Here is a 16474-nt window from a genome sequence, read left to right as displayed (position 1 = left end):
CTTAGCAACAGTGCCTTCACTACCTTCTTCCAGATCATTAATGTATATTGTAAAAAGTTGTGGTCCCAGCACAGACCCCTGAGGCACACCACTAGTCACCGGCTGCCATCCCGAAAAAGACCCCTTTATCCCCACTCTTTGCCTTCTACCAGTCAGGAGTGGGACGACATGGGGTTTGTGAAGGGGTTGCTGGGAGCGATTCCAGACCTGGCCACGCATCAGTTGATTATGTTGGGTTCTTTTAATTGCATACTGGAGCCGAGGGTGGATAGCCCTAAGTCAATGGGAAGGTTGAAGGTGACGAAGGAGCTGAGGTTTATGGAGAGGATGGGAATGGTGAATCTGTGGAAGTTTAGGAACCCAGGGGAGAGGGAGTACTCCTTCTTCTCGCACATGTACAAGTTATACTCCAGAATTGACTCTTTGTGGTGAGTCGAGCAGTGTTGCTGTGGGAGAAGTATGCAGGAATTGTGATCTTTGACCATGCGCCACAGTGGTTGGAAGATAGACTTAGTTCGATGCAGGAGCAGAGGCCGGGATGGAGGTTCGCTTGGGGCTTCTAGTGGATAAAGGTTTCTGTGAGAAGGTGCGGTCGGTGATCAGAGACTATGTGGAGTTGAATCAGGACGGGGAGGTATCGGCAGGCACACTTTGGGCGGGGTTGAAGGCGGTGCTTCGGGGGAGGTTATCTCGTTCAAGGCACACAGAGATGGGAGCAGAAGGGAGGAGCATGGCCGATTGTGTATGAGATAGTCGAGGTGGACAAGAAATTTTCGAGGGCCCCACCAAGAAGGGGTTGATGGAGGGAAAGAAGTTACAGGGGCAGTTCGATAGGCTGACAATGGGGAAGGCAATGGGGCAGCTATGGAGGGCAAGGGAGGTGCAGTATGAATATGGAGAGTAGGTGAGTCGTATGCTAGCCCATCAGCTACGGAGGCAGGCTGCGTCTAGAGAAATCCCGAGAGTGCGGACAGTGGAGGGGGAAGATAAATGAGGCATTCAGGAAGTATTATGTGAAGGGCCAATCCGGGTGGTGAGGAAGGAGACATGGGCGGATTTTAGACGAGCTGGAATTCACACGGCTGAATGAGGAGAGGAGGCAGGTGCTGGAAGAGCCTTTAAGGTTGAGCGAGGTGATGGATAGCATAGGGCAGGGGTGGGCAAACTACGGCCCGACAAAGGTTTTTATGCGGCCCGCCAATGAGGTACCCGGAATCATAACCGGCATTTTTGAAAAAGCCGCCGGGGAAAAGCCGCTGAAGTAAATGCGCTTATTCAATAAGCGCATTTACTTCAGCGGCTTTTCCCCGGCGGCTTTTCAAAAATGCCGGTTATGATTCCGGGCACCTCATTGGCAGGCCGCATAAAAACGCGCATAGTGGGGTGGATGAGTGGGGCTGTCTCATTGGTCGGTTTAGTTGGGTGTGTGACCAATAGGAGTCCAGGTTACAAACAATAAGCCTTATTATTGTTTGTAACCTGGACTCTTATTGGTCGCACACCCAACTAAACCGACCAATAAGGCAGCCCCACTCATCCACCCCACTACGCGCCTTTTTATCATTGACTCGGCTAGGCTGTGCTTCTGTCAGTGTTAAGGATCAGCACAAGCAACTTGACACCTGATTTCAACAAACTGGTAAATGACTGCAGTCAGATGCATCATTCTCATTGACATTGTTCTGTTACTTACTGAGTTACTTTGTTTTTCAAATAAATGTGCCTTTTTTTCTTTAAAGACCTTTTATTTTGGCTATTTAAAATATTAATTATTTTACTTAATATACTATGCGGCCCTTTAAAATTGTGAATTTCTGAATGTGGCCCTTGCATGGAAAAGTTTGCCCACCCCTGGCATAGGGGGATGAAGTCGGGAAGGCCTCGGGGCCGAACGGTTACCTGGCAGAGGTCTATAAGGAGTTTGCGACGGAGCTAGCACCACATCTATTGGGGATGTTTAGCGAAGCACTGGAGAAGGGGGAGCTGTCGGAGACACGGCCTAGGCATTGATCACACTAGTCCCGAAGAAGGGGAACGATCCGCTAGAGTGTGGGTCATATAGGCCCATGTTGTTGTTAAATACGGATGTTAAAGTGTTGGCTATGTTAGTGGCAGGGAGGATGGTAGGATGCATTCCTAGTGTGGTTGCAGAGGACCAAATGAGTTTCGTGAAGGGCAGGTAGCTTTCCAGTAACATTAGGCAGTAATTAAATGTGATCATGACCCCATCGAAGGGACGGGTACTGGAGGTAGTGGTCTCTATGGACGTGGAGAAAGTTTTCGACCAGGTGGAGTGGCAATATCTGTTTGAGGTTCTGGGAAAATTTGGGTTTGGGCCATTTTCTATAAACTGAATGCAGCGATTTCGGAGTTTATATTGGCAGGGAAGATACCTAGCGTGAACCGGGCCCTGCTACAGAGGCAGAGGCAGAAAGTGGGATTGGTGTTGGCGAATCTGCTGCACTACTATTGGGCAGCGAATGCGGAGGTGAAGCGGTGGTGGGAAGGAGAGGGGTTAGAATCAATTAGGTAGGAGGGGGGAGTCCTGTCAGGGGTCCAGCCTGAGGGCCATGATGACCGCTGACACTGAAGAGATACATGGAATGTCTGGTGGTACAGTGTTTTATTAGGGTGTTGAACCAGCTGAGGAGACACTTTAGGATGGAGGGTATGTTGGTGTTAACGCCGCTGTGTGGGAACCATGGGTTTAAGCCGGAGAGTCGGATGACATATATAGGTGGAGAGAGATGGGGCTGGTGAGGGTGATGGACTTATACCTGGAGGAGAGGTCTACAGGTCTGAAAGAGCTGCGGAAGAGGATAGATTCAGGTATAATCAAGTGAGAGACTTTCCACTGAAGGATTGGAGAGACTGTCCCAAGCTACCTGAGTACACCCTATTGGAGCGGTTGCTGCTCCCGGATTTGGAAGGGGAGGGTAAGATCGGGAATATATATGGGTGGCTGGGAGAGCGGGGGGAGAGCAAGTGGTGAGGATTAAGGAGAAATGGGAGGAGGAGCTGGGGACAGGGAGATAAGATGGGGAGTGTGGAGTGAGGCAATGCGTAGGGTGAACGCAACCTCCTCGTGCGCTGGGATGAGTATGATTCAGTTTAAGGTGGTGCACAGGGTGGGCATACTCGGGCGAGGATGAGTGGGTTCTACCAAGGGGTGGCAGACAAGTGTGAGAAGACGGGGTGAGGACCAGCAAATCACGCTCATGTGTTCTGGGTCTGTTAGAAGTTGGAGAGATACTGGGAGGGGGTGTTTAGGATGTTATCGAACATTGTGGGGTAGAGGCCATGGTGCCAATTTTTGGGGTGTCGGAAATGCCGGAGCTGATGGAGGAGAGGAAGGCCGATGTTGCGGCCTTCGCCTCTCTGGTTACCAGGCGAAGGATTCTACTGGAATGGTGGTCAACAAGCTGCCGGGGTGGCGGCCTGACTGGGTGGGGGACCTGTATGGAGAAAATTAAGTTCAAATTGAAGGGATCAGTGGAGGACTTTGGGACAAGGTGGGGACTGTTCATGACCATGTTTGAGGAATTGTTCGTCGTTGGGTGGGTGCGGCGGGGGAGAGGGGTGAAGTGGGGATGAAAAGGGGGAAAATCTTGCACTCACAGAACTGTGAGATATGGAGAATATTCTTTGATTTTTTAATGCTTTTTGCACTTTGTACTTTTGAATATGTTTGGAATAAAATACATTTAAAAAAAAGGATTGGCCATGCTAAAATTGGCCATTAATTAGAAAAAAGAATTGGATACTTTAAATTCCTCCTAAAAGTTACGAGGAAGGTGTAATGACTGAGACCAGGCCTTTGAGATTGGCCAATTGGAATAAGAGTTCCCTGATTAGTGGGCCAATCAGGAAACATCTTTGTATACAACAGGCCGTGTCAGATCCTCTGCCCTCCCAGTGTGGACAGCAAGCTGAGTGCGCTCCCAGTGTGGACAGGGAGCTGAGTGCGCTCCCAGTGTGGCCAGCGAGCTGAGTGCGCTCCCAGTGTGGCCAGCGAGCTGAGTGCGCTCCCAGTGTGGCCAGCGAGCTGAGTGCGCTCCCAGTGTGGACAGGGAGCTGAGTGCGCTCCCAGTGTGGACAGCGAGCTGAGTGCGCTCCCAGTGTGGACAGCGAGCTGAGTGCGCTCCCAGTGTGGACAGCGAGCTGAGTGCGCTCCCAGTGTGGACAGCGAGCTGAGTGCGCTCCCAGTGTGGACAGCGAGCTGAGTGCGCTCCCAGTGTGGACAGCGAGCTGAGTGCGCTCCCAGTGTGGACAGCGAGCTGAGTGCGCTCCCAGTGTGGACAGCGAGCTGAGTGCGCTCCCAGTGTGGACAGGGAGCTGAGTGCGCTCCCAGTGTGGACAGCGAGCTCAGTGCGCTCCCAGTGTGGACAGCGAGCTGAGTGCACCCCCAGTGTGGACAGCGAGCTGAGTGCACCCCCAGTGTGGACAGCGAGCTGAGTGCGCTCCCAGTGCGGACAGTGAGATGAATGCACTCCCAGTGTAGACAGCAAGCTGAATGCACCTGTGTTTTGTTAATAAAAGGAATTCTGGTGAAAGGACTTCTGCCACAGTGGACTTATTGCAGAAAGATTACACAGATTAGTTTTTGTTAACAGGAAAGACAGGGTAGATAAAGATAAACTCTTTCCACTGTTGGAGTTTATAAAACTAGGGGCCATAGTCTAAACATTAGGGCTAGACCATTCAAGAGAGATGTTAGGAAGAACTTCTTCACTCAAAAAGGGTGGTAGAGGTTTGGAACTCTCTCCCACAAACAGCAGTTGAAGCTGTTGTTAATTTTAAATCTGAGATATACAGACTTTTGTTCAGCAAATATAATAAGAGATAAGGGCCAAAGGCAGGTATGTGGATTAGACCACAGATCAGCCATGATCTCATTGAAGGGCGGGTCAGGCTCAAGGGGCCGATTTGGCCACTCCTGTTCCTATACCACTGCCTTCCTTTGAATGCACAGGAGGCCAGAATTAGAGTAGCACAGATATCTCGGTGGGTCGGGTGGGATGACAGAGATGGGGGGGGGGCAAAACCATGGAGGGATTTGAAAACAAGGTGAACGTTTTTAAATCAAGGTGACCAGGAACTAATGTAGATCAGAAAGCAGAGTGGTGATATAGGGGACAGGAGTTGCTGTTGAGTGAAAGACAGACATAGTTGAATTGTGGGTGACCGTACGTTTACGGAGTCTAGCATGTGGGAGACCAGCCAGGAGTGAATTGGAAATGTTGAGTCTTGAGGTAATTAAAGAATGGTTGAACGTTTCATCATAGATGAGCTCTAAGATAGGGGCAAAGTCGTGCCACATCACGGATGGAAGTAGACTGCCTCGGTGATGGCGCGGATATGAGATTGGGAGCTTATCTCAGGATCAAAAACTGATCGTTTGATGCACTTGCATTGCTGCTTTTAATGTCCTGGAAAGCTGAAACTCCGCGATCACTCTGGTGGTGCCAGCAGCAAGAACAACAGGGAGGAGAGAGAGAGAGAGAGAGCAAGGAAAGATTAGAGAATCAAAGCGCAAAAGTATTTAAAACAACAGACACTGTGAATCCCGAACAAGGACAAAAAGAGCCATAGACACGCAGCTCCAGATTTGACATTAAATATGCAGACCTGTAAGGTTACTTTGAACTGACTGTCCACAGAGGCTACTAAATAAGATTTGGATGGCTTTTTTGTTTAGCATTGAAGCAACCACAATGCCTCCACATCAGAAGTGATTTCCTGTTGTTTAAAGCTTCCAGCAGTTGTGACAGAAATGAAAATACGATTTACTGATCCATTGGCTCCCTGTTGTTAATGCGGCAACCATCTTGGTGCCAGGATTCAAAAGTGATGGAACTAAAGTCGTGTGCATCTGGCATATTATGTTTGGTATTTTTTTATTGGCATTTTCAAAAGAATCTTTTTGTGTTTTCCCCTCGTAACGTGTCAGAATCTTCCAGCGTTGAAAAACTAATCTGAATGATTCTTTCACATAAAAATGAGGACTTTGGACCTCAAGAGAATGTCAAGAGAGAGATTCAAGGGAACACAAATCTAGCCAATAAAACAAGCTGTGTCCGTTTTTTAAGTGCAACGCGCATTATAGTCAAAAAATGACTGAATGAATGATTGAGAGAGGCCTGCAGTAAAGGGCTTCAGTTAATGCCCGGTGTCTGGCCTGCAGCTGCTACCCGCTTTAGCCTCATGCTCTCTTTCTTTATTCCAGAACCCGTCTGATGCAGAGCTTTAAGGAGTCGCACTCCCATGAGTCGTTGCTGAGCCCCAGTAGCGCGGCAGAAGCGCTGGAGCTCAGCATTGACGAGGATGCCATCATCAAGCCAGTGCACAGCAGCATTCTGGGACAAGAGTTCTGCTTTGAGGTAAGAGGCCTACCTGCACACTTTATAGGCATGAGTCACTTTTCCAATGCTGCTCTGCGGTCTCTTGCAATGTGGGTCACGGCATTGCTGTTCCACAGCTCAGCCCAATCTGCAGGAAAACCTGCCAGTTTTCTGTCACTCTGTGGGTGCCTTTTAGCACAGGGCCCTGCCCGAATGGTCATTGGGTGCTTAGGTGATCAATTTGTAAGTTGGCTTGCAGTTCAGATCATGGGTGTGGATGGAAGAAGAAGAGAGATAGGGTTATGGATTGTTACGGGAGAGAGCGCGGGAAGAGGGATAGGAACGGAGTGAGGGTCAGAATAACAATATAGATGGAACCATCAATTCACTAGACACGTGCTTTAAGATATGAACAGTGGTTTTAATCTACTTACAACAGAGCCAGCCTGTTCCGCGTTGAACTCTCTATGAACTGAACGACTGACTCTGAGCATTGGTATTTATACAGCAGTCCAGGGGGAGTTGTCATGGGCGGAGCCAAGGGTGGAGCCCTGTACAAACTCCTAAGCATTCCTAGCGCTACTGCCCTTAGTGGTCGGGCAACACAACTGCGCTTACAAATGCATGGTCTCATGTACATACAATACAGTGTGAATTACGGAGTTACATTCACCACAAATATATCATAGATAGATCATAGAATTTACAGTGCAGAAGGAGGCCATTTGGCCCATCGGGTCTGCATTAGCTCTTGGAAAGAGCACTCTAGCCAAGCTCACACCTCCACCCTATCCCCAAAACCCAACCCAACACTAAGGGCAATTTTAGACACTAAGAACAACCTAGCATGGCCAATCCACCTAACCTGCACATCTTTGGACTGTGGGAGGAAACCAGAGCACCCGGAGGAAACTCAAGCACACATGGGGAGAATGTGCAGACTCCGCACAGACAGTGGCCCAAGCTGGGAATCGAACCTGTGACCCTGGAGCTGTGAAACAATTGTGCCAACCACTATGCTACCATGCTGCCCATGTGGGTAGGGTAGTGTTAGGAGTCTGAATGGGAATGGGAGCAGGGTGTGGTGGTTGGGAGCTTGTAAGTGTTGGGGCTGGGATAGAGGCTGGTGGTAAGGTGGTGTGAAGGAAAAAGGGTAAAGGTAGGTAGGGGCAGGTGCTGATGGGGCAAATAGTGCAGTGATGGGAATGGGGATATGGATGAGTGGAGGGTTGAAAGGGCGGGGGGGTGGATGGGATGGGTTTGAACATGAAGGCTGGAATGGATGTTGGGGTAAGAGTTAGGGTTGGAGCTGCTGAGTTAGAATAGGGGACAATGGTGATGGTTGGGGTGAGAATCGAGACAAAGGATGAAGGATGGTAATAGAATTCAGGTCAGGTGTTGAACTGGGGTTTGATATTATATATTTTATTCTGTTTGTAAACCATCTGAACCCCTCGATTAGATTCCAGTCTGTAACTCACTCCCAGGTATCCATTATTCGATATATAAACCATCTGAACCTCTCGATGAGATTCCAGTCTGTAACTCACTCCCAGGTATCCATTATTCGATATATAAACCATCTGAACCCCTCGATTAGATTCCAGTCTGTAACTCACTCCCAGGTATCCATTATTCTATATATAAACCATCTGAACCCCTCGATTAGATTCCAGTCTGTAACTCACTCCCAGGTATCCATTATTCTATATATAAACCATCTGAACCCCTCGATTAGATTCCAGTCTGTAACTCACTCCCAGGTATCCATTATTCTATATATAAACCATCTGAACCCCTCGATTAGATTCCAGTCTGTAACTCACTCCCAGGTATCCATTATTCTATATATAAACCATCTGAACCCCTCGATTAGATTCCAGTCTGTAACTCACTCCCAGGTATCCATTATTCGATATATAAACCATCTGAACCTCTCGATGAGATTCCAGTCTGTAACTCACTCCCAGGTATCCATTATTCGATATATAAACCATCTGAACCCCTCGATTAGATTCCAGTCTGTAACTCACTCCCAGGTATCCATTATTCTATATATAAACCATCTGAACCCCTCGATTAGATTCCAGTCTGTAACTCACTCCCAGGTATCCATTATTCTATATATAAACCATCTGAACCCCTCGATTAGATTCCAGTCTGTAACTCACTCCCAGGTATCCATTATTCTATATATAAACCATCTGAACCCCTCGATTAGATTCCAGTCTGTAACTCACTCCCAGGTATCCATTATTCTATATATAAACCATCTGAACCCCTCGATTAGATTCCAGTCTGTAACTCACTCCCAGGTATCCATTATTCTATATATAAACCATCTGAACCCCTCGATTAGATTCCAGTCTGTAACTCACTCCCAGGTATCCATTATTCTATATATAAACCATCTGAACCCCCCAATTAGATTCTAGTCTGTAGCTCACTCCCAGGTATCCATTATTCTATATCTAAACCATCTGAACCCCTCGATTAGATTCCAGTCTGTAACTCACTCTCAGATATCCATTATTCTATATATAAACTATCTGAACCCCTCGATTAGATTCCAGTCTGTAACTCACTCCCAGGCATCCATTATTCTATATATAAACAATTACCTGGTCATTGATCGATCTGTTAATGAAAGTATTTTCTCTTCATTTAATCTATCAATCCATTCAAATGTTTGAGCACCTTGATCAAAGCTGCCCCAACCCTTTCTGCTCTAAGGAGAACAACCCCAGTTTGCCCTGTATCTCCATGTAGATGTGGACCAGAATTCTCCGGGGGCGGGGGGGTTGAGATTCACTCTTCCCGCCGGCAGCACACCCCGACCCGCGGGTTTCCCGGTGGCATGGGGTGACTTCAGTGGGAAAGAAACCCGCGGTCAGGGGACCAGAGAATGCAACCAGTAGCCTTCATGATACCTTCTAGTACATCTCTCTCTCTGCTCTCCTTTCTCTCTCCTCTCCTCCTTTCTCTGTCTGGCTATCTCTCTGTATGTGTATATACCTGGTATCTCGATGGTCTCAGTGGATTGAAACAGGGTATAAATAGCAAAAAGTAGTTGGGAGCTGTCCAAACCTTGGCTTTCAGGCATTTATGCCAAGACTGTAGCCATAATTGTGAATCAATTATGAGTTTATCATGTCTTCCATCCTCAAGGACCTGATTGCTTTAATTTGGGAATTAAATGAATTATTCCAAAAGTATACATAATTTAGAGAGCTTGATGTGAGGTTTTGCTGTGTGTTTGTAGTTTTCTAATGAGAGGAGAGTCATGGGGATTTTTTTTTTAACTCAATCTTCACTCTCCATTTTATGCAGAAATTAAATAATGTACTCTTGGGGAATTTTATTGATGTTCTTTGGGCTGGATTTTAATGTTGTCGGAGAAAATTTTGCTTTGGGTCTCCATCCTTCAAGCTTCGCCAGGGAGGATCCAGGGTGGGGAATGTTTGCAAACGACTTGCACCCAAATGAATCATAGGATTCAAACAGTGCTTGCAGCTGGTTTTCAACTATAGCTCTCTCTTCAGAGCCGCAAATTAGATTGCAGATTTGGAGAATGCGCACTGAGGTACAGTGGCACAGCGAGCATTGCGAAAGGAAAATAGGAAATGAAAAAGGCTTCTTAATTAACTGATTAGATGATTCTCAACTGTCAGGTGTGATTCTCCACAAAACCTTCAGTTAATTTGTGGCGGGTTTTTCAGAAAGTTTCCCTCCAGCTCGGCCGGAAAGTCTCCCACTGCTATTCAATGACACTTAGTCATTTTTTTCGGGCCCTGGGAAATTTGTCACGTGTTTATCCTACACTTAGGGTACAATCTTCCCAAAAGGGACTGAAATCCCTAGTGAGTGTGCCAAGAAACAAGTGACTATTCAACGCAACTCGCGTTGAATAAGGGGCTTAAACGGGAACGCTCAGCCGAGGCCGCATATAGCCCCGTTTTTATTTTACAATGGGGAGCTCTGCTCGCCAGAACTCACCACTGTAGCGAGAGATTGAGACCCCATTTTTAAATGGAGTCCCAATATCCGAGGCCCTTACAAAAATCCCCAACTTTCCCCAGAGCCCAAACTTAACATGGGAGGGTCTCCTGGCCCCATTCCCCATCATCCATGGTGGGCAACCCTGGCCCAATCGCACATGTGAGCTTGTGGGTCCCCCACCCATGAGCAATGTCACCCCCACACCCCTGAATGAGTGCACCCCACTGTGTGGTCCCAGGGGGTCCCCCTCTTCAGACCCCTCCCAAGCCCCCTTACAGCACCCCTAACTTCTAGGACCACCATCCGTCAACCCCCCCAACATTCCAGAGGCCCCTACTTACCTGCCCTGCACGCCTCCACCTCATTTAATGGGCATGTCCCCATTTGCCTCCTGACCCTTGGCAATGCCACCCAGGTACTGTGCATCTTTGCACTGCCACCCTGGCCCCCAGGTAGTGATCCTGCCAGCTTTGCAGTGCCATCCGGGCACCTGGCAGTGCTCAGGTGGCAGTGCCAAGGTGCCAGCCTGGTCGTGCCATGGTGCCCACGTTCCAAGGGCAGTGCCAGGGAGCCACCTTGCCCCTGACCACCCAGGGGTCTCCAAATGCCCGGGGGACCCCACCAAGTGCCGTTCCACCTGGTCCATGCTTGTGTGGACCAGCACTGATTGTCCCCCGACCTGGGGAGGCTGGTGAATCGATGGAGGCTGGAATATCCCAGGTGAGTTGGTCGTACTTCCACTTGCGCCGTTTAGTCCTGCCCTTTTTGGCGGAGTTCTGACTCTGACTTCTCGCGGAACCTCGGTGAATCCCATGAGGCGCGAAGGCTGTCAAAAGGTCCGCGGGAGGCCACTCCTGGGATTCTCCGGCCATGTTGTGCATTCAGTCAAAGCAGCCTTTGCTTCAGATCTCCAGTGAAGAATAAACAAAATTATTTCCCAAAAGTAAGTCCCTACGATCTTACTCCCTGGTTTTGATTGTAGCAGTGTCTGGGAAGATTGCCATTTAGTTCCTGGATACATCAGCACAAACCTGGAGTGTTGGCAAAGCTAAGGGAACACAGGAAGAGAAAGAGGCCATTCAGCATCTTGAGCCTGTACCGCCATTCAGCGAGGCTGTGGCCAATCTGTGCTGCAATTCCATTCGTCCACCATTGCTCCATTTTTCACCCAACAAAACATCTCAGTGAGCTCGGCCATTGGAGGCGTTGTCCAAAAATATAGCATTTCCAACAGTACAGCTCTCCCCCTCCATACTGACTTAGGTGACAGAGTCTCTGAATTGGGACTTGAACCCACAACCTTTGACTCCAGAGGTGAGAGCACCCCCGGTACCCACTCAATTGAGGGGCCGAGGCTGGCAGTGGGTTGAAGATGGTTCAGAGGTTTACTTATTTCTGAATCCCTGGCCAGTTTGAGGGCAACTACAGTTTCTGGTACAGCCAGTGCCCTATGTGCTGATGACATATCTTGTTTTGTTTTCTTCAAATGGCAGGTGACTACTCCATCTGGCACAAAATGTTTTGCCTGTAGGTCAGGGGCTGAACGAGACAAATGGATTGAGAATTTGCAGCGGGCAGTGAAGCCAAACAAGGTATTAAATTTATGTCAGATTATGTAGGCATTGTCAGAAGTTTAAGCCGCCTTTGTGTATATACATACATACACTTGATATTTTTCTAAATCGTGTAGCATCTCCTGTACATTAGTTGATAGGATTGGATTTATTGTTGGGCATATTGTGCTATTTGTTATGTTATAACCAGGGTTAAATCATTCCTGAGACCAGCGTGCCTGCCCAAAAAATCCACAACAAACATGCCTGCTCTGCCAGCCTGCCAACAAATGTGTGTGCCCACCCAATGAACAACCAACATAGTCGGCAAACAACCCAAAAACATGACTACTTCGCAGCAAGCGTGGCCTTGTTTGTTGTGGGCTACCATGCTTCTCACCAGCTGAAAAGTGGCCATGTTTCTTATGAGCTGCTAGGTGGCCCACCATCTTTGTTTGCTATAGTGTCTTAGGTAGCAATGGCAGCACATGAGAAATATGTCTATAATAATGCTGGGCCACAACACAATGCACATGGTTAGTCAGCAGGCTGTAACAGGTACGGAATAGCCAATGATTGATATGGCCGCCTCAGAGCCAGCCAACAACCAGTTTGGCATCCCACGCCAAACGTGGCCTCCAACATCCCATGGCATGATCCCATAATAGTCATGACCACCCAATGGCCTAACAACAAAAAGACCTCCCTCCGACCCAAAATGAAGGTGGCAGTCTCAACAGTGTCACACTATTGATACTTGGGGTTGGGCCCCAAGTATTTCCTTCATCTAACTCCAACTACCTTGTTCTACTGTATGTGTTTATAATTGCACTGAAATTTCACTGAGCCAGAGCCCTCTAGCCACCACTGATGAGGGGCATCCTCATCCCCATTAGATCCCCCATCAGTCATCCCCATCAAACCACCAATCAGTAGTCACCCCATCAGAACCCCCCCCCCCCCCACCCCTCCCATCAGAACCACATTCAGGTCCACCCCCATCAGAACCCCCTTTCAGATCACTCCTGCCTGAAGGCTGAAGAGCCTTCCAGGCAGTACAGTGAAAGATCACTGCATTTTTACTTTCCCTTCCCTAACATCTGCTGCCTCTGACAAAAGTGTACAAAGCAGCTGCTGTTACATGTATCAGAGGTGCCCTCAAAAACAAAATGTTCTTGAAAGGGCTTCAAATCCATTGACAGCCTTTGAAATGCATAACTCCCATTCCATTTCACACAGTAATACATTTCACTAGCCAGTGACTAACAGTTTTATTAATCCAGAGACAGGTGCTTGGTGGATTGTTTAGCTATCTTTCCCTTCACACTTGAATGCATCTCAAGTCCCCTACTTTGATGCCAATGTTTATAAACACTCTTGTTATAGCTGACGGCTCCTCATCTCATCAAAAGGAGCTGCTTTCTACTCTGAATAAGAGGAAGTAAAACCACTTAGCTCCTTTCATAGCAAGAGTGTTTAAAAGTATTGTGGTTTATACCATCCCATGAAAGCTTAAATAAAAAACAATGGTCTGGATTCTCCGTTGACCAATGCGGCATAGAGATCTGCAACCGGGTGGAGAATCCAACCTTGCCAAAAACGGCGCTGATCCATTTCCGATGCTCTTATTTCCCTGCTGGAGGCGGCATCGAGGTTGGCGATCTGCACCAGTGCGAGGATGAAAATAGGTCAAATTGACCGCATCCTATTAACGGGCTGGATGCCGGAACTCCATGCCTCTGCGATCTACGTGTGCATGGATTGGTGAAGGTATTTGTCAGCCTGGCCCTGGCGTGATATACCTTGCAGTGGGCCAAGTCTTTAAGGTGTCCAAAAGTCTATCAGAGGACCTCCCTCTCCCCTGGAATGCAAATACTACCAACCAGAGCCATCCCATACCAGAACCCCCCACCCGAGGGTCTAAACGCCCTCAGATCTTTGATCTGCAAGGTTTTCAATCACATCAAGTGAATGTTTAATTCACTTAAACATTTTTAATGTGGTCAAAAGCTGTTGATCACAGCTACATATTTGTACAGGCTACATGAGATCTGTTCAAGTGTGGAGGGAAATTTAACAATCCAGGCAGCTAGTTGGTTGGAAGCTGTCAATCAGAGCCTAGTACAAGCAGTTTCTCATTAATGTGAATGAAAGCCTTGCAGATGTTATCATTGAGCTCAGACTGCAAAACCACTCCATGTGCTCCTTCAATTCCAAGGTTTGTCATGGAACATAAGAGTCCAGAGGTGGACTTGTCTGTTGGTGTCAGTTCAAAACCAGTTGGGGTTTGTGTGCATTTGTTTTACCAAATGAGAAACGGTTTTGTGTTAGTTTTTAAGAATAAAACTCCATTTCTCTCTCTAATCTTTATAAAGGTTCAACGTTGTGGATGAACTTTCACCAGAAACCTCTTGAGATTGACCCGCGCCTCTCCCCTCTCTCACCTGCTCCTGCTCCCCACGCTCCTAACCCATTCTCACCCCACATTGCCCCATTATCTCCCGTCGTGTAGAGATGACAAAATGGCTTCAGTCTAATGTCTGTTGGAGCTCAGTGTTTCTGTCTAGATTTCTCTACAAATTGAGGATAATTGTAACCTAGCTGGGAAAGCTGGAATCCAGCAGGATCGAATCACTCCAAAGAGAGTAAAATTGGGCCACAGCCAGACCTGTCTCCTGACCCGATGACCCCTAACCCAGGCTTCCATCCTGACCAGTGACCCCAAACCTGGACCTTTCTCCCAACATAGTGACCTCTGGGCCAGACCCGCCTGCTGACCTGGGTACCCCTAACACTGAATATTCATCTGACCTGGTGACCCCTGACCCTCTCCAGGACCTGGTGACCCCCCGACCCAAACCCACTTGCAGTCAGGGCGATCCTGGCGCTCTTCCTGACAGAGTGGTCCTGCCTCAAACCTTCCTCTTGCCCTGGTGACCCCTGCCCCCCAGACCCTCTCTGGAACCTGGTGACACCTGAGCCTGATCCTGAATGTGTAATCCTGGCTCAAACTTTCCTCTTCACCTGGTGACCCCTGATCCAGACCATGTATCTAACCATGTTTCCCCCCCTTCTTGTCCCTACAACAGGACAACAGTAGGCGCGTTGACAATGTCTTGAAGCTCTGGATCATCGAGGGCAAAGATCTGCCACCCAAGAAGCGCTACTACTGCGAGCTGTGCCTGGATGAGATGCTGTACGCTCGGACAACCAGCAAAGTGAAGACGGACAACGTCTTCTGGGGAGAACACTTTGAGTTCAACAACCTGCCAGCCGTGCGCAACATCCGCATCCACCTGTACAAGGACACAGACAAGAAGAAGAAGAAGGACAAGAGCAACTACGTGGGGTTGGTCAACATCCCCATCAGCAGCGTTGCCAGCCGCCAGTTTGTGGAGCAGTGGTACCCAGTCAGCCAGCCTAGTTCCAGCCGGGGAAAAGCAGGCGGCCCCACCATCCGCATCAAGTCACGCTACCAAACCATGAACATCCTGCCCATGGAGCTGTACAAGGAGTTTGCTGAGTATGTTACCAACAACTACAAGATGCTCTGCGCGGTGCTGGAGCCCGTGCTGGGTGTCAAGAACAAGGAGGAGGTGGCGTGCGCGCTGGTGCACATCCTACAGAGCACGGGCAAGGCGAAGGTAAGCCAACACCAATCCGCCTGCTAACCTGGAGGTGTAGAACCAGACTCCTGAGGTGGCGGAGGGCTTCCTCTCCGAGGTATGTTCTTTTCTCACTGCTGCATCGCCATTAAACATTAAGGGGGGCAGAATCCTTTGAATGGGAATAGGCAAAGCATCCAAGGCACCACTGTGGCAGCAAGTGAGTTAAGAGCGGAGTGAGGCCTATGGCAGGGCTTGTAGTAAACAGTCCATAATACTCACCAGTAGGGGCAGCACGGTGGCGCAGTGAGTAGCACTGCTGCCTCATGGCGCCGAGGTCCCAGGTTCGATCCCGGCTCTGGGTCACTGTCCGTGTGGAGTTTGCACATTCTCCCCGTGTTTGCGTGGGTTTCGCCCCCACAACCCAAAGATAGAACATAGAACATAGAACAGTACAGCACAGAACAGGCCCTTCGGCCCTCAATGTTGTGCCGAGCAATGATCACCCTACTTAAACCCACGTAACCCGTATACCCGTAACCCTACAATCCCCCCATTAACCTTACACTACGGGCAATTTAGCATGGCCAATCCACCTAACCCGCACATCTTTGGACTGTGGGAGGAAACCGGAGCACCCGGAGGAAACCCACGCACACACGGGGAGGACGTGCAGACTCCACACAGACAGTGACCCAGCCGGGAATCGAACCTGGGACCCTGGAGCTGTGAAGCATTGATGCTAACCACCATGCTACCGTGAGGCCCCTTTGCTACCGTGAGGCCCCAAAGATGTGCAGGCTAGGTGGATTGACCACGCTAAATTGCCCCTTAATTGGAAAAAATTAATTGGGTACTCTAAATTTAAAAAAAAAAGATAATACTCACCAGCCCAAGTCAATTGAAACAGTGCATTAAAGGAGACTGCAGAGCCGATTTTAAAAACACTCCGCCAATACAGGATTCCCGGCTGAAG

The 16474-nt window shown here is 48.6% G+C and overlaps 1 protein-coding gene across 2 annotated transcripts in view; it reads left to right on the top strand.

The window, feature by feature from the left end:
* The window catches only part of LOC119976187 (ras/Rap GTPase-activating protein SynGAP-like), a 506239-nt gene that overhangs the window by 70558 nt on the left and 419207 nt on the right, over positions 1 to 16474 (top strand). For both annotated transcript variants that reach the window (XM_038816494.1, XM_038816493.1), the window contains exons 2-4: positions 6227 to 6380; positions 11834 to 11932; positions 14983 to 15537. In XM_038816494.1, the coding sequence (XP_038672422.1) occupies positions 6237 to 6380; positions 11834 to 11932; positions 14983 to 15537 (798 nt within the window). In that variant the 5' untranslated portion in view covers positions 6227 to 6236. The remainder of the gene's footprint in view (positions 1 to 6226; positions 6381 to 11833; positions 11933 to 14982; positions 15538 to 16474) is intronic.

This window comes from Scyliorhinus canicula, chromosome 13 (assembly GCF_902713615.1).
Source record: "Scyliorhinus canicula chromosome 13, sScyCan1.1, whole genome shotgun sequence".
Classification (NCBI taxonomy): domain Eukaryota; kingdom Metazoa; phylum Chordata; class Chondrichthyes; order Carcharhiniformes; family Scyliorhinidae; genus Scyliorhinus; species Scyliorhinus canicula.
Note: the sequence above shows the minus strand (reverse complement) of the source record. Positions and strands in the feature narration are given on the sequence as shown.